The sequence below is a fragment of the Oryctolagus cuniculus genome, chromosome 11 (genome assembly GCF_964237555.1).
Source record: "Oryctolagus cuniculus chromosome 11, mOryCun1.1, whole genome shotgun sequence".
Taxonomy (NCBI): Eukaryota; Metazoa; Chordata; class Mammalia; order Lagomorpha; family Leporidae; genus Oryctolagus; species Oryctolagus cuniculus.
The window spans coordinates 13,732,547-13,749,942 of NC_091442.1; the positions used below are offsets into that span (position 1 = coordinate 13,732,547).

The window sequence follows — 17,396 nt, forward strand, 5'->3', positions numbered from 1 at the left end:
CCAGCACCCGGCTGAGAGATGAGGGGTTCCCCAGAATAGCCCCGGATGAAGCAGGCACCGGTGTGCAGAAGCAGCCCTGTGTCACTGCGGGAGCCCAAGCAGGGTGAGTGGGCAGGGTAGAAAGTCATCCTAAGCGGGAGAAAGTGCGATATTTTCTACAAATCTGACTATAAACATTAAAAATTCAGAAAGAGTAATAATGATAAGTTATATATTTTTTTGACAGGCAGAGTGGACAGTGAGAGAGAGAGAGAAAGGTCTTCCTTTTGCCGTTGGTTCACCCTCCAATGGCTGCTGCGGCTGGCGCACCGCGCTGATCCATAGCCAGGAGCCAGGTGCTTCTCCTGGTCTCCCATGGGGTGCAGGGCCCAAGCACTTGGGCCATCCTCCACTGCACTCCCAGGCCACAGCAGAGAGCTGGCCTGGAAGAGGGGCAACTGGGACAGAATCTGGCGCCCCGACCGGGACTAGAACCTGGTGTGCCAGTGCCACTAGGTGGCGGATTAGCCTATTGAGCCGCGGCGCTGGCCAATAAGTTATATTTTTAAACATAATTATTTATTCTAGTCTTCTTGAAGAAGATTATGTTGGACCGGCGCTGTGGTGTAGGGGGTTAAACCACAGCCTGCAGTGCCAGCATCCCTTATGGGTCCAGTTCGAGTCCTGGCTGCTCCAGTTCCACCAGCTCCCAGCTGATGTGCCTGGGAAAGCAGTGGAAGATGGACCAAATCCTTGGGCCCCTGCACCCCCGTGCGAGACCCAGAAGAAGCTCCTGACTCCTGGCTTCAGCCTGGCCCAGCCCTAGCCGTTGTGGCCATTTGGAGAGTGAATCAGTAGATGGAAGATTATCTATCTATCTCTCTATCTCTCTATCTATCTCTATCTCTATCTCTCCTTCTCTTTCTCTGTAAGTCTGCCTTTCAAATAAATAAACATGTTTTCTAAGAGAGAATCATGTTTCTGCCCATTGCCTGTGATTTACAGACCCTCCTGTGGGAAGAGTAGCATCGTTGACCTTGGACTTGGCTGTGAGTTGTGCTTTGGCCAGTGGAACATGAGCAAAGGCAACGCACACACTGTCCGTTCCTGCTGGCTCCTTGGTTATTTCACTTTATCTTGAGAAGAAAACTGACCAATGAACAGGCTACTCCTTTAGTCTCAGCCCCATGGCCTGGAGGGGGCACCCCCGCCTGGGACAAAGCAGTAGACAACTTGCAACCTACATGTATCTTTAACAAAGGGAAAAAAGGCAAAAACAAAAACCCACCCTTGTGTTGTGGAAAGCCAAGGAGGGCTTCGGGTTACTTGGGCCCCAAACATAAGCAAAGTTGATAGAGACGGCTGATGCCCCTGTTCACATCAGTCACGTTCAGCACATTCATGGTCAGCACTGACGACACAGCAACCCTGAGCCACTGCTGCTGGGGACACGGAGTCGGTCTCCGTGGGCCCCCGGCTGCAGCGTTTTCCCCGGTTGCTCAACACGTAGCCTCATTTTATGTGTGCTTCAGTGGGGAGACACCTTCTGTAATGCTTACCGTTCCATGAACATCCTGGCCAACTGCACGGAAGTAGTGCCTGTCCAAAGCTCAGCTAACACACGCGGTCTTTTTATTTATTTATCTATTTATTTTTGGTCAGGCACATCACAGCCTTCTTGCACATAGGAACTCAAGGTGGCACTTCAGCATTATGCGTGGAGCCATTTTACACAGCAAAATCACAAAACTGAAAAACATGGCCCCAAATCCACGGAAAAAGACAGCCCCGCAGGAGAGCAGGGAACGGGAGGGCTGAGAGCGTCCCCCTCCACCTCAGCTGGGAATGTGCACGTTGACCAACTCGGGGTTTTCCCCCTGGGCACAAGGCTCTGAAGGACTGCCGAGGCATCACAGGTACTGATTCTAGGGTAGCAAGTAGACTTCAGCAAGCAGGAGACATTGCAAGTTCAGAATCGCATAATGAGGACAGGCTGTAGAACACTCAAGCTAGAAATTAATCCAAAGATGTCACCAAAGCCCGTAAGTGTTAATTACCAGGTCCAGATTGCCAGACTAAATTGTTAACATGTAGATTTGCACTATTTGAAAGACAGAAAATGTAAGTATGTAGGATGGTTGAAAGCAAGAAGATGGAAAATAACCAGGAAAATACAGGCAAAAGAAAGATATAATTAGATTACTACCAGACAATAGGAAGCTCCAGGACGAAGACTTAGGGGTAAAGAAGGCATCACCAGAAAGACTCAATTCACCAGGAATACACTTATATTTGACTTAATCAATAATGTTAGGGTATATAAAGCTAACACTCATGTAGTTACAGGTATAAATTGAGAAATCTATGACCATGTTGAAATCATTTAGCATTTGTTTCTCAACTACTGAGAAAAAGGACAAAAAGGGTTAGGCGTTACGTTGTAGCGGATTAAGCTGCTGCTTGGGATGCCCGCACCCCATATCCGAGTGCCCAGCTTGAGTGCACTTCCCACCCAGCTCCCTGCTAACGTGCCAGGGCAGCAGTGGGTGATAGCCCAAGTGCTTTAGTTCCTGCCACCCACGTGGGAAACTCGAATGAAGTTCTGACTCCTGGCTTAAGCCTGGCCCAGACTTGGCTGTTGTGGACATTTGGGAATGAACCAGCAAATGGAAGATTCTCTGTGAGTCACTCCACCTTTCAAACACATAAGTCAATAAAAATTTTTAAAGGACAAAACATTAGAAAGATTTAACCTATTTGAACAACCGATCTGTGTTTACGGAGTGCTCCACACAACATTTAGAGAGCACCTTCCTTGGTATGAGGATGGAGACAGCTGAGTAGGAGTTATTTAGAAGGCAGTGTTGGTGGAGGAATCTCACTCACTTATTCACTCTGCTGGAGCGTAGGGCAAGGTGTATTAGAGAGGCCCACGAGCCATTGTTTCCCTCAAGGTCTCCTGGCCAAGCAGAAGGCACTGTCCTGGTTGAGCAGTCACATGGCCGAATGCACCATACCACTGGGGTGAGGCAGGTGTGAGAAGGAGCGCTCAACCATGAGAACAGGGCCTGGGGCTCGGCGGGCTCCAATAGGGCAGCAGAAGGCGGTACTGGGATATAATAGTGAGGCCTTCCCTGTAGTTAGGTTACAACCTGGGAATTTGCACGGCTCCTCCCGCTCTTGGCCATCTATAGGTCTTCCGACTGCAAAATGCTCCTTAGTTTACAGCAAAAAGCAAGTCCAGCCACTTGGGACAGCAGTGCAAAAAGGTAGGTTCTGGGTAGTATAGACTTTTTTTTTTTTTTTTAAGATTTATTTATTTATTTGAAAGTCAAAGTTACAAAAAGAAGGAGAGGCAGAGAGGGAGAGAGAGAGAGAGAGAGAGAGGTCTTCCATCCACTGGTTCACTCTCCCAAGTGGCTTCAACAGCTGGAGCTGGAATGATCCGAAGCCAGAAGCCAGGAGCCAGGAGTTTCCACTGGGTCTCCCACACAGGTGCAGGGGCCCAAGCAGAGAGCTGGATCGGAAGTGGAACAGCCAGGACTCAAACCAGTGCCCATATGGGATGCTGGCACTGCAGGCGGAGGCTTAACCTGCTATGCCACAGGGTCAGCCTCTAGTATAGACATTTTAACAATATAATGCTTCCATCCATGAATATGGGATATCTTTCCATTTCTTTGCTTCTTCTTAAATTTATTTCATGAAAACCTGTGTGCAAATGTTTGTAAGGGGTTTATTCATAATTGCAAAAAAACCTGGAAGCAACCCAAATGTCCATCAGTTGATGAATGGATTAACAACCTGTTGCATATCCATACAATGGCTGCAACTCAGCAGTAAAAGGAACAAACAGCACACAACAGCATGTATTATGTAAAATGTATTGTGTAAAAATATGGCAAATGCTATTTTTTATACTGCCACCTAACTGTTTTGGGTGTATTCATTGAGATGAAAATACCATACTACTTTGATACCCACAATACCCATTTGAAAATATATGAAAGGCAAATCTCTAACCACTGGAAAATTAAGATTTTTCTTTTTCTTTGAACTCCCCAATTGGCCACAATGACCAGAGCTGGGCCAATCTGAAGCCAGGAGCCAGGAACTTCTTCTGGGTCTCCCACGCAGGTACAGGGGCCCAAGGACTTGGGTCATCTTCTACTGCTTTCATAGGCCCACAGCAGTGCCATAGCAACTGCCCCATAGATATTTTTAATCAAATGAAGTACAGCCATATACCCCAAAGTCTTTTATACCCTTCTCATTCTGCTATGCAATAAAAGCATATGCATAACTTATAATTTACTTTTTCATTTTCTAAGATCATAATTCTCTAAGAATAATTTTTTCTTATAGACTTCCCTCTTAACCTGTGTATTATTTTAATGATACAATAATAATCATATAATTAAATATAACAATGTGTTGATAATATTCTATTGATAAAATTCTTCAGGGAATGTATCACTGATGATATGTGGGTACATGAGAACACATGGAGCTTTGAGCATATCACGTTGCTCTTTGAACTTCTAGTAAATTGCCAAAACTCACATGATACTCTCTTATCAAAATTATTTTAATGATAAAACTTAGATATTAACAAACTTGAGTAAGTTTGCCTTCAATTTTTATGAAGGCATAAAATGAGAAACCTGGCACTTTCTTTTTTTAAATTTTATTAGACAGGCAGGGTTAGACAGTGAGAGAGAGAGAGAAAGGTCTTCCTTCCATTGGTTCACCCCCCAAGTGGCCGCTATGGCTGGCGCGCTGCGCCAATCCGAAGCCAGGAGCCAGGTGCTTCCTCCTGTCTCCCGTGCGGGTGCAGGGGCCCAAGCACTTGGGCCATCCTCCACTGCCTTCCTGGGCCACGAAACCTGGCACTTGTAAAAGAACTTGTTTTGGGGGCCGGTGCTGTGGTGTAGCGGATTAGGCCACGCCTGCAGTGCCGGCAACCCATATGTGTGCTGGTTCAAGTCCCAACTGCTCCACTTCTGATCCAGCTCTCTGTTATGGCCTGGGAAAGCAATTGAACATGGCCCAAGTTCTTGGGCCCCTGCACCTGCGTGGGAGACCCGGAAGAAGCTCCTGCCTCCTGGCTTCAGATCAGTGCAACTTTGACTTCTGCGGCCAACTGGGGAGAGAACCAGCAGATGGAAGACCTCTCTCTCTCTCTCTCTCTCTCTCTGCCTCTCCTTCTCTCTCTGTGCAACTCTGACTTTCAAATAAATAAATTAATTTAAAAAATAACTTGTTTCCTAATAGTTGGGATACCAATCACAAATTACAAGTGATTTTTGTTAATTTCTGGAAAGTTTATTAGTAAGGTTTTATCAACATTTACCAAATGATTAATAATATTATTAATTATACATTTAATTAGTCCTTTTGAGGCACGATTGCTTACTTTCATTTGCTCTGTAAGTGTTGAAAATTTTGAGTATTATTAATTTTGATAGATCTTTGATGAGATTTTTAAAATTTATTTATTTGAAAGGCAGAGTTACAGAGAGGCAGAGGCAGAGAGAGAGAGAGAGAGAGAGAGAAAGAGAGAGAAAGGTCTTCCATCTGATGGTTCAATCCCCAATTGGCTGCAATGGCCAGAGCTGTGCCAATCCGAAGCCAGGAGCCAGGAGCTTCTTCTAGGTCTCCCACACTGGTGCAGGGACCCAAGGACCTGGGCCATGTTCAATTGCTTTCCCAGGCCATAGCAGAGAGCTGGATCGGAAGTGGAGCAGCTGGGTCTTGAACTGGCGCCCATATAGGATGTGGGCACTGCAGGTGGCAGCTTTACCTGTAGTACCAGCCCAGATAATATGGTTTTATAAAATACTTTATTTACATGCTTTAAGTATCTATATTTTTATGTTGCCATCATATCTAAAAAATTGGCAAGGTCAGTCCTTGGTCAACCAAATCAGATCCTCTTTATCTCACAAGAAACCAACTTCATTTTTCAATTTGAAGGAATGTTGTAATATATATCTCTGTGGAAGACATCGCATTTCTGAATTCTAATTCCAGACTGGAGCACCAACGAGGAGCTTACCCCTCGGCATGTCTTACCCAAACTTTCTCTGCTTTGCTCCCGCGGCAGCATCCTTGGGAATAGGATTCACAAATTGTTCCTTGGTTTGGAAATCAGAATTGGAAAGTTCATATGAGACTGTCGAAGACTTAATGCAATGTGTGGGATGGTAGAAAACTCATGGCATTAGACTTCACCAGCTGCGTTAGATTGAGCGAGGATAAGACAGGGATGCGTCTTAGTCCTCACAGTGACCAGGACGCTGCCGGGTAGGCAGCACTGTGCCCATTTTCTAGATGCAGATCAAGAGGCGCTGTAACTGTGAGTGACGAAGCCAGGACCAGAATCAAGACTGCTAGTTTGAGGTCAAAATTATTGTGGAAGAGTCTAGACTCTGTGGTAAAAATAGGTAAAACAATGGTGGGAATGGGGAGAAGACAGGATTAGACTTCTGAAAAAAAGAAAGGGGTGGGGAGGAGGTTGGGGAATAAATTGCCACAAATGTTCACTCTTAATTAGCCACATGTGAAGACCCCAGGAGCTCTGGAAAGACTACGACAACACACTCCCGAGGGTGTGAAGATGCACCAATGCAGATGCATACTATGTCATAAAGCTACTCATCTTTCCCTCTCTAATCCTTTCTCTCTCCCTCTATCTCCGTGTGTGTGTGTGTGTGTGTGTGTGTGTGTGTGTGTGTTTGAAATGCATTTATTCCAAGAGTTAACACAGTAAGGCATTATTTAGGTCTTCACACCTAAACTAAAAAAATAATTAAAGATAATAAAAAGGTACAAGGAAACTGGGGGCTTATGCACGCTGGGGAAGAGTGTTTATCTCGTTGTCTGACGGTATCATAACATCCCAGGCTTGGATAGCGGTGGAAGGAGTAAGAGGAATCTCTTGTTAACCCAGTGTCATCTGGGATCATTTGTGCTCTGGACACCACAACCCACAGGGTGTGATTAGGCCCTCCAGAAAATCTCGTCCACCTGTTCTGTCATCCGTGGAGCACAGAAAAGGTTCTCTCTAGGAGTGACCGTGAGCAAACCAGCCCTGCAACTGTGCAACTGCCCCAGATAAAGCCCTGTGATCGTTCAGGTGTGGACCGTTAGGAGCAAGACAATGGGCAGGTGTCCGCGTGGGGCACCTGGGAGAAGTCTGGGCCCTGCATATCCCAGGCCTGCCCCATCTCACACCCGACCTCAGAGAATCCTTTTCCCATTCTGGACCTTGGTGCTCAGATCCATAGACTAAGGGAAGCTGGTGGATCCTCGGGAAGGCTTCCATAGACTAAGGGAAGCCGGTGGATCCTCGGGAAGGCTCCTCCGTAGACTAAGGGAAGCCGGTGGATCCTCGGGAAGACTCCTCTGCAGACATTCTGTGTCCCTGTCGGGATCCTAACTCCTGCCCCCTCCTCTCTCACAGGCACCTCCCTCTCCACAGCGCCACCTTCCGCCGGAGGACGGTAGCGCTCCTGCTGCTGCTCGCTCTCCCTGTGGAGCAGACTTCCGCAGCGCCGCCCCAGAAGACACAAAGTGCGTTCAGAGAAGCTGCGGCCACTCTTCCTTAAGCAGCATCCTTGGGGACTGCGGGTCGGACGCGAGAGGAGGCCACCGCCACTGACCGCTAGCACAGACCCGCCCAGGGCCCTCCGGATTCTTCCCGAACATGTTTCCCCAAAGTGATCGCCCCGAGTTTCTCTGATAGTTGTCTTTCAAGTGAATATTTCAGATGTAGGAGTCACTACACAGGGCCTGGGAGGAAGCTGCTGTGTCCCTGGGAAGAGATGGAGTGAGGCCAGCTGCTGATCTGAGGACCCACAGTGAGGGGGGGGCTGGAGAAAGAGGCAGGAAAACGGCACTGACCAGGGTCTCTGGCTGCTAGGGTGACGGCCCGGGAGGAAGGAATCCCTGGATTCCAACAACAGACGAGAACTGTTGATGCTGAATCCCAGGGGACTGCCTACAGTTTGTGGAAAATGGAATCAAAAATTTTAAAATAAAAATACAAAAGCTTTACTTCTCAACACAAACTCCATTCAATTCAAGACACTTGCAATTGATGAGACCAGACATGTAGCCCATCCCTAATTAACTGAGGGTCCTGGGCATGTCACTGTATTGACGCAGTCTTTTTTTACATGAATAAGTTTAAAAAAAAAAAAGATGCCCTTTAAAGATTAGGAAACAAAGAATTCTGGAACCAAATCAGGACTGTCAAGTGAACACCTAGTGACTGCCTATCCAAACTCCCACCAAATTGCTCCCGTTTGATGAGAGGACGAGCAGGAACGCTACGGTAGTGGAGAGGGACACTCTGGTGAAGACTTCCTGGGGGTTTCTCTGCTGATGCTCTGGCCGACCTTCTCAAAACACTGTCATCATCGGCAGATGTGGCCACTCCTTGGCCAGACGGAAAGTCAGCGAGCAAAATATCCCGAGAGTCCCAGCAAACTGTTGCCAGGAGTTTTTCTCCTCACCCGTCTGCTTTTTTTTTTTTTTTTTTTTTTTTTTTTTTTTTTTTTTTTTTTTGACAGGCAGAGTGGACAGTGACAGAGACAGAGAGAAAGGTCTTCCTTTGCCATTGGTTCACCCTCCAATGGCCGCCGCGGCCAGCGCACTGCAGCTGGCGCACCACGCTGATCCGATGGTAGGAGCCAGGTGCTTCTCCTGGTCTCCCATGGGGTGCAGGGCCCAAGCACTTGGGCCATCCTCCACTGCACTCCCTGGCCACAGCAGAGAGCTGGCCTGGAAGAGGGGCAACCAGGACAGAATCCGGCGCCCCGACTGGGACTAGAACCCCGTGTGCCGGCGCCGCAAGGTGGAGGATTAGCCTAGTGAGCCGCGGCGCCGGCCTACCCGTCTGCTTTTGCCTCGACTGGACCATTGCTTTTGGTTGTGCTTCATTCGAGAACCCTGCTGGGAAAGCCATGTTCCCTCTCCTGCTACCAGTCTTTAAGAAAAATGCTTCGGGATCATGATCTCACTTATTTAATGTTTGCATTGAAAGCTCTGCTCTTGCCTGCAGCTGATCTGGGCACGAGCGTGTTGGTCCCCGTTAGTGTCTCAGAATGGTGTTAACTGAACCGCGTGAGGTATCCACGGCCTGGAGAGCTGTTTCTGCTGCTAAGCATCTGTCCTCCTCAGTTAGGTCAGGAAGGTTAACCTGTCCCTGCAGACGATGTGATGACCTGTTGCAGCCCCATCCATCGCTCCTGACAATGAGTTATCCTCTTACAAACTGCTGAGTCCCTTGTTCTCATAAACCTCTTCTAAAGCATCAATGATTGTTCTCATTTTTCCACGCAAGCTTTTCCATAAATGTGATGTTTATTCTTGCAGCAATCTGATTTGTAATACCCCCCCCCCCCGCTAGTTCCCGTCCAGACATGCTGTAGCAAGTTAGTGCACGGGAGGTTAGCAGAATCATCTCCTTGCACTATGAGGCCCCCGTTCGTCACTGGAGGTCGGCTTCCAGAGACCACCCGCACTCCATGGCGCTTGGCCTCCTCCGTCTGCTCAGCTGCCGAGAGAGTGTCAGATCCTGCCCCTCGTTTGGATCTCTCTGACCTCTTCTCCACCAGCCAGAAGAAAATTCTGCTTTGAAAGGACTCAGTTGATGGGGCCTGGCCCCCTTGGGTAACCTCTGACCTTAAAGTCCACTGACTTGGGACTTTAGTGACACCTGCAAAGTCCATTCACGGCAGTGCCTGGGTTATTATTTGATTCCATAACCAGAGGTTATTGGGAGTGAGACTTTGAATTCTGTCTACCACAAGCACCAAAATCAGGAAGCTATGCGTAGCCCCAGAAAGGGCCGTCTGCCATGCTCTGGGACAGGGTATGATAAGCATCATCCCATGGAACTGTGCAGGGAGCTTATAGGGAAGGGATTGCCATTCTCATTTTACGGATGGGAGACTCAAGACTTAGACAAAGGAGGACGCCTCTCCCAGGTGGGTCAGCTTGTTAGTGCTGGAGCCAAGCTCCCAACCAGGTTCTCCTGTCAGTCCTCCTTCCATTCCACCTCTTCTTCCCTTTCCAGGGGTGATTTGCAAGTCACACAGTTGAACTTGGCTTGGTCTTGAGCTCACACGGTGCCAAATCCCGAACTCCCGATCCCCACTTCTGCAGCATCGCACGACTCCATACTGGTTTTCCCGTCCAACTAAGATCCTAGAGGCAGAGGATTTAGTACTCAGTTTCAAGAATAGAGCGGGCGATCCTCACTAGAGGGGGAGATCCTTGAGGCCAGGGTCTTGGTCCCCAGCTAATCCCCTGTCCTGGAGCCCAGGAATTTCCCTGCAGATCTGCCTGGGCACAGATCGCTCATTCAGATCCATCTGAGGAGGCCAAGAGTTGTGAGAGGCAGACCTAGTCCCTAACAAGCAGAGAAAGCAGATGGAGGACAAGGCCGAGAGAATTCCACTATGCGCCTTCGGCACAGGAGAAGCCTAAACCTCTCAATAAGGGTGATCTTGGACTTTTTTTTTTTTTTTTTTTTTTTTTTTTTGCAGAGAAGCCAGGAGTATGTCCCAAAGAAAGGCTCACCTGTGACACTAAGGCTGCGGGCTCCTGCAAAACAGATTTGGACTGCCGGGAGTTCCTGAAGTGCTGCCATTTTGCCTGTGAGAAGAAGTGCATAGATCCATACCAAGGTAGGGGCATCCAGGTTACGGGTAGAGGTGCCTCCTGAAGTTCCCCTCTCTTGCTATGGCCAGAGCTGGCTGAGTGATCGCCCCGGATGGCAGGACAAAGATACCAGGGTTCATACTTCTCTCATTCTTTAGTCCCCCATCATCAAGGATGAACCACGAGTCTAGGCACAGTGCACTTCAGCTAGATGATATTGCTGCTAGTCTTTGGCCCAACATTCAGCCATTCACAAATAGCTAGTACTGTCTGTATGTTCGCTAGGTGTCAACAGACTGTTGTTGGCACTGTGGCAAAATCAGACCTCAGTCCCCTTAGATGTTGGGGTCATTTGGGGCTTGTTGGGCTTTTCTGACTTCAAGGTTTTCTAGTAACTCAAAATGTTGGGTGCTAATATGTATGGGGACCTGTGGATTTCATAGAGCTTTGCTCATTCATTCAACCAACACGTATTGTCAATATCCTGTGGCCAAAGCCCACTGGGAACACATCTACAGTTGAACAAACTGGATTAAGTCCTCATTGCAATGAGGGAGAATGTTCACCATAGAGAAGCAACCATGACACATCTCAGCAGGAAATGGTTATGAAGAAATCCTTGCAGACTTTGAGGGCGAGTCTAAAGAAGTTCAGGTCTGGGTAGCTGCAGCCCATATCAGATTGATCAGTTTGAACCCCAACTCTGCTCCAGAATTCAGCTTCCTGCCATTGCGTACTCTGGGAGGCACAGGTGATGGCTTGCATTGTTAGGTCCTCGCCACCCGCATAAGAAACCGGATGGAATTCTATGCTCTAGACTTTGGCCTGGCTCTACCCTGGCCACAGCAGGCGTTTGGGGAATGAACAGTGGATGGGAGAGTTCTCTCTCTCTCTCTCTCTCTGTGTGTGTGTGTGTGTTTCTTTCCCTCTCTCTCTCTTTCTATGACCTTCAAACAAATAAATAAAAATTAAAAACCAAGAGAAGAGTTTTCTTAGACTAGGTGCCCTGATAAAGCAAGTGCGATGCTGTGGCCGGATGTCTCAGTGAAATTTATCTGTAGAGAGGGGATAATAAAGTGAGCATGAAGCTGTCATTGGTAGAGAAGTATAAGTCACTCATGCTAACTGGGAGAGAGAAGTGTTTGGTAGTCGCTGTGTTTCACATTCGTCTTGTTTTCACCTCACCTTGTGTGGATGTCCTGTGAGATTTTTTTATGTCCACCAGAGGAACAACGTGGCTCAGCTGTGAAGGTCACATCAGCTTTCAGAAGTCAGGATCTGCTCTTTTTCTCCCTTCCATGAACCAGGCACTTCTGTAGGCACTCTGGACATAGATGCTGAACAAGTCTTACCCTGCCAAGTTTGAGCAGTGGAGAGGAAAGATCAGCTCCAAGGTGATCTCATGTGCTCTTCGTAGCAGCCTTTGCAAGGAAGAAATGCTGCTTACTGGCACTGTGCAGCATAGACTATTAGTAGTAGGGCCGGGACTAGAACCTATGCCTTTTTTGGGCTGTGGATCTGCTTTAAATGTTAATTTATTTATTTGAAATGCAGAAAGAGAATGAGACAAGGACAAAAAGAGATCTTCCATCCACTGATTCCCTCCCCAAATGCCCACAACGGCCAGGGTTGGGCCAAGCTGAAGCCAGGAGCCTGGAACTCAATCCAGATATCCCACGTGGATGGCAGGGACCCAAGTTCTCGAGTCATCACTGCTGCTTCCCAGCATGCACATTGACAGGAAGCTGGAATCAAAAACAAAGGCGAGACTCGAACCCAGGCTCGGCAATGAGGGATGCAGGTGTCCCAGGCAGCGTCTGGATCGCTGCCCTCAACTTCCGCCCCTGTGGCTCTTTTTCATGACTTGGATGAGAGCAGCAAGGGCTGGGCGCCTGACCCCTCCTTTTATCTCTGCGCTGTGTTCTTCCCTCTTTGCTTCCTGCCTCCAGAGCCCTGCACACTACCCTCCGACCCAGGAAACTGTAAGGATTACAAACAGCGCTGGTATTTTGACTTTGAACATGAAGAATGCAAATCCTTCACATTTGGGGGCTGCCGTGGGAATGCCAACAACTTCCTCAGCCATAATGACTGCCAGAAGGCCTGCGAGTTTACTGGTGAGACCTATATCCCTGGAAATCTGAGGGGCTGGTTTTACTAGACATAATATCTAAGTGTGGTTATATGTTCAGGCCTTGACATTGAACAAGCCATAGCTCTGTTGTTCACTGTCTGGGAGGTCTTGGGCAAGTTGTATGCCCTGTTGAGTTTTGGTTTTCTTGTCTATAAAATGGGGATAATAATGGCATTTACCTGATGGAGGTTTTGTGCCAAAAATGAGAGAGAGAGAGAGAGAGCGAAGTGTTAAGATAACTTGGCAAGTGGAACCTGAGAGTCAGATCTACCTCCTTGGAGGAAAGTGTTTCCTTATCACAGCCACCTATTGGACATCACCCTGAGGACTTGCCCAAGAAGAAAGCACAGACAGGAGAGGTCAGGAACCCTGTGGAGTTAGTGTAGACACTGGAGGCAGAGAGCTGCATAGGGTGAAAGTGAGGCTGTAGATTAATTGCTCTGTATAATGACCATCATCAGTAACATTAGAAGACAGTGTCTTAAAGAGCTTAGGAGGAAAGTGGGCTGGATTAAAATCCTTGCTTTTCCCCTTACTGCAAGTTTCTGTACCTAATACTGGAGCAATAGCAACCACCTCATTGAGTCGTTGGTGCAATTATATGGGCTCAAAGACAAAGACTCGCCAGCACAGTGGCTGCCTGCGGTGTGGGTTCACTAAGAGCTAACGATTGAGCCGGGAGCCCTTGATCTTCCAACTGCAGCACTGTGTGTTTTACAAGTCAGCACTGGGATGTGGACCTCAGAGTCTACGAGGCAGGCTGGGAAATGTGCCGTCAGCACTACTGTACAGGAAACAGTTAGAGAGGTGAAGTTAGCTGCCCACGGGGTAGAACTGGGATTTCAATTCTATGGGCCCAGTGACCCTGCAAGGCCAAAGCAATCTTGTGGCCTGACTTGATGGAACTAGGACCACAGGCTTCCCTTTCGGAGAGGCCTTAAGGAATCGCTGTGTAGTGGACAAGATCTTAGTGCTGCCTCCCAGGAGCCAGCAGGAAGAACAGGTCAAGAAAACGGGCTTCAGCTGGTTAGTGGGGAAGGTAGGCTGGTGCTCAGAGGTGACCTAGCACACTTTGGAGGGTCAAACCTGGCATAGTCTGGAGGAGGAAAAGCACAGAACAGTTTCTGGCCTCATAGAATTTACAATCAGACGAGGACAACAGGACACGCGCACAGACTCCTGGAGACTTCATTCCAACGCCACCTGTGCCCTAAGGACCCACAAGGTTGTCTCTGACTCTGACTCCCACACTCCAGCTGGACCTCACAAACACCGCACGCTTAACTCACCTAAGACCTGCCATCGCTCCCCACCACAGACATTTTCCAGCCCGAGTTCTCCCCAGTTTTGTTGAAAACACCTTCTAAGTTATATTTTATGCCTCTCTTTCTCTCTCAGTTAACATCCACTAACTTAGGAAATTATTTTGGGTCTAACTTGAAAATCGATCCAGAATCTGGCAACCTCTTATCAGCTCCACAGCCGCCGCCCTGGTCAGAAGAGCTGGCTTCTTAGCAGCATGGCTGCCTCACCCTCCGTAAAGGTCCGCCCGCTCCTACCCCTGCCTCCTCTGTGCTATTTTCAACATGGCAGCCAGTGGTTCTTCCAACTTTGACATGAGTCCAATCATATCACATTGCAATGGCTGCACGTTTCACTCAGGGTAAAATCAAGGCCCCTAAAAATGGCTGCGGTGATTTGTGTACGTTCCACATATTACCTTTGTTTTATAGAGAGAAAACTGATGTTGCTCATTAAACAGCAGAACTGAGGCTTTACACTGGGGCTTCCAACACGATGTCAAGTATTCTTTCTATTGTATTCCATGATATGATGAGATGTTTCATTCCTCCAAAGCTCAAGTTAGTTCAGGGAATGGTGAACCAAGTTTCAGAAAGAGATTCTAGCTTTGAAGAAAAGCAAGCACTGTTGTGAAGGGTGGTGAGGTGGGGTGGTGTTGGCAGGAGCTCACATCTGCTCTTGTTTTAGTCAAGAGAGGACAGTGTCCACTCTTCCCTTACAATTTCCGTATGGAGTGTCCATCATCGTGTAAGAGTGACATTGATTGCCCCAAGAAAGAAAAATGTTGTGAATCCACTTGTGGCTTTGTTTGCACCAAGGAATGGTCAGGTGAGAACTGGGGATATACCTCCCACAGCCCAATGGGTATATGCCAAGGGTACCATGTTTCCTATTGAATGGGGGGAGGGGACTTGAACCTCATATGGCCCTTGGATTGATCGATTTTTGAGATCTGTTGGGAATGCTTCCTCTTTTAACGCCCACCTTGTGCTCATTCTGACCTCAGGACACTAGTGGGCAATTCCTTAAAGTCAACCCTATGTGGTATCACCCTCAGCTCTTCCCCAACAGAATGGATTGTTCTGAGTCTCATTCTTCAGTGACCTACAAGGCGATGACATCCACTGACATTCTCTCCCCCGCCCCGCCCCTCTGTCTCTGTCTCTGTCTCACACACACATACAAATACACATACCTCATAACCAATTCATGTGTTCCCAACAAGCCCTCGTCTCTGCACAGAACCATCCTACAAGATGGACCGATGAAAAGCTTAGTAGCAAAAGATTTTGATGTAGAAGCTAACTCTGCCACTTTTAAGGCTGGAAGGATACATTCCCCAGTATGGTCCCAGGAATTGTCAGTGTTTTAAAGTTCAGCACATGGCCGGCGCCGCGGCTCACTAGGCTAATCCTCCGCCTAGCGGCGCCGGCACACCGGGTTCTAGTCCCGGTCGGGGCGCCGGATTCTGTCCCGGTTGCCCCTCTTCCAGGCCAGCCCTCTGCTGTGGCCAGGGAGTGCAGTGGAGGATGGCCCAGGTGCTTGGGCCCTGCACCCCATGGGAGACCAGGAAAAGCACCTGGCTCCTGGCTCCTGCCATCGGATCAGCGCGGTGCGCCGGCCGCAGCGCGCCGGCCGCGGCGGCCATTGGAGGGTGAACCAACGGCAAAAGGAAGACCTTTCTCTCTGTCTCTCTCTCTCACTGTCCACTCTGCCTGTCAAAAAAAAAATAAAATAAAAAAAATAAAGTTCAGCACAGTACGGTGGCAAAAATGGTAAAAGTATGGTGGCCTTTTTCGACTTCAACTTTTCCACTGGACAATTCACTCCTGATAGATGACCCTCAATTCCTATAATTTATAGGACAAGGAGGTTCTGGGCACTCTCTCATACTCCTCCCACCTCTGAACCACATAGTTCAGATACTTTCATTCTGTTGGGCCGGCAGGGATCCTCCAGACTGGAGAAGTCAGAGATGGCAGTACTTTTTTGATGCTCCTCAAATTATTATCCCCAGAGAGTTGATACTCTGCTTCCTCCAGGCCACTGTTGCTATGGGAGGAAAGGTAAGAGGCTTAGTCAGAGTAAAGCCATTTGGGTTCCCCACGTTTGTCTCAAACTGTGACAAGCATTTCAAGATCCAGCGTTGTATTTTACTTCATAAAGCCAAACTAGGCTTCTGCCCGCACAAGCCCGCAATGTGTGGCAAGATTGGTAAACCCATGTGCCTGCATGATGATGACTGCCCACTGGAACAGAAGTGCTGCTCGCGGTGTGGACTGCAGTGCCTGGAACCCAAGAAATGAAGTGAGTGGAGAAACTGGTCATCGGAATAGTTTGTCATGAGTAGCGTAATCCGAATCGAAAGTTTTTATTTGTCTTGTATCTAACTACATGACCCAGTTACATTTTTAAGTACAATGATATTAGTAGTTATTGTGGCTTTGGATATAATCATCTGATCTGAAAATGATAGTAAATTTCACTTTTCTTTTTTGAAACTTCGTGACTTTGTTCTCTTGTCTTATATTATGCAGAATCTGCAAAATACCACTGAAAATAAAGGTAGTGGTATCTATCTCTCTATAGTTCCTTATTCTATTTTATTTTTCACAACAGCAAAGATATTTAATCAACCTAAATATCCATCAACTGATGAATGGATAAAGAAAATGTGGTATTTACGTGTTACTCAGCCATCAGGAAGAATGGAATCCTGACATTTGCAACAAAATGAATTGAACTGCAGATCATTATGCTAACTGAGATCACCTAGACACAAAGAAGACAAATTCCACATCTCATCTCTCATATGTGGACATTAATATGCAAAGTATAAAAAATGTGTGGATGCCATGCTATTTGGTATATAGGTATTTATAAATGTCTTCACTGAATTATATAGTAATACACCCTCTTTCCTCATGATATGCTCCTAGTCATGATTCTCATGTGATATTACCATCCCTGCTTTTAAGAAAAATAGTATGGGGGGCCGGCACTGTGATGCAGCGGGTTAACATCCTAGCCTGAAGCACCGGCATCCCATATGGGTGCCAGTTCGAGACCTGGCTGCTCCACTTCCGATCCAGCTCTCTGCTATGGCCTGGGAAAGCAATAGAAGATGGCCCAGGTCCTTGGGCCCCTGCACCAGTGTGGGAGACCTAGAAGAAGCTCCTGGCTCCTGGCTTCGGATTGGCACAGCTCTGGCCATTGCAGCCAATTGGGGATTGAACCATCAGATGGAAGACCTTTCTCTCTCTCTCTCTCTCTCTCTCTCTCTCTTTCTCTCTCTCTCTCTATCTCTGCC

At 47.7% G+C, this 17,396-nt stretch overlaps 1 protein-coding gene across 1 annotated transcript; it reads left to right on the plus strand.

Moving 5' to 3' along the window:
• The first annotated feature begins 6,247 nt into the window (after positions 1-6,247).
• Positions 6,248-16,392, plus strand: WFDC8 (WAP four-disulfide core domain 8). Its single transcript, XM_008274815.3, has 6 exons — positions 6,248-6,285; positions 7,445-7,554; positions 10,536-10,676; positions 12,600-12,767; positions 14,774-14,914; positions 16,253-16,392. The coding sequence occupies exons 1-6, from the start codon at positions 6,248-6,250 to the stop codon at positions 16,390-16,392; spliced, it is 738 nt and encodes a 245-aa protein (XP_008273037.3).
• Positions 16,393-17,396: the final 1,004 nt, after the last annotated feature.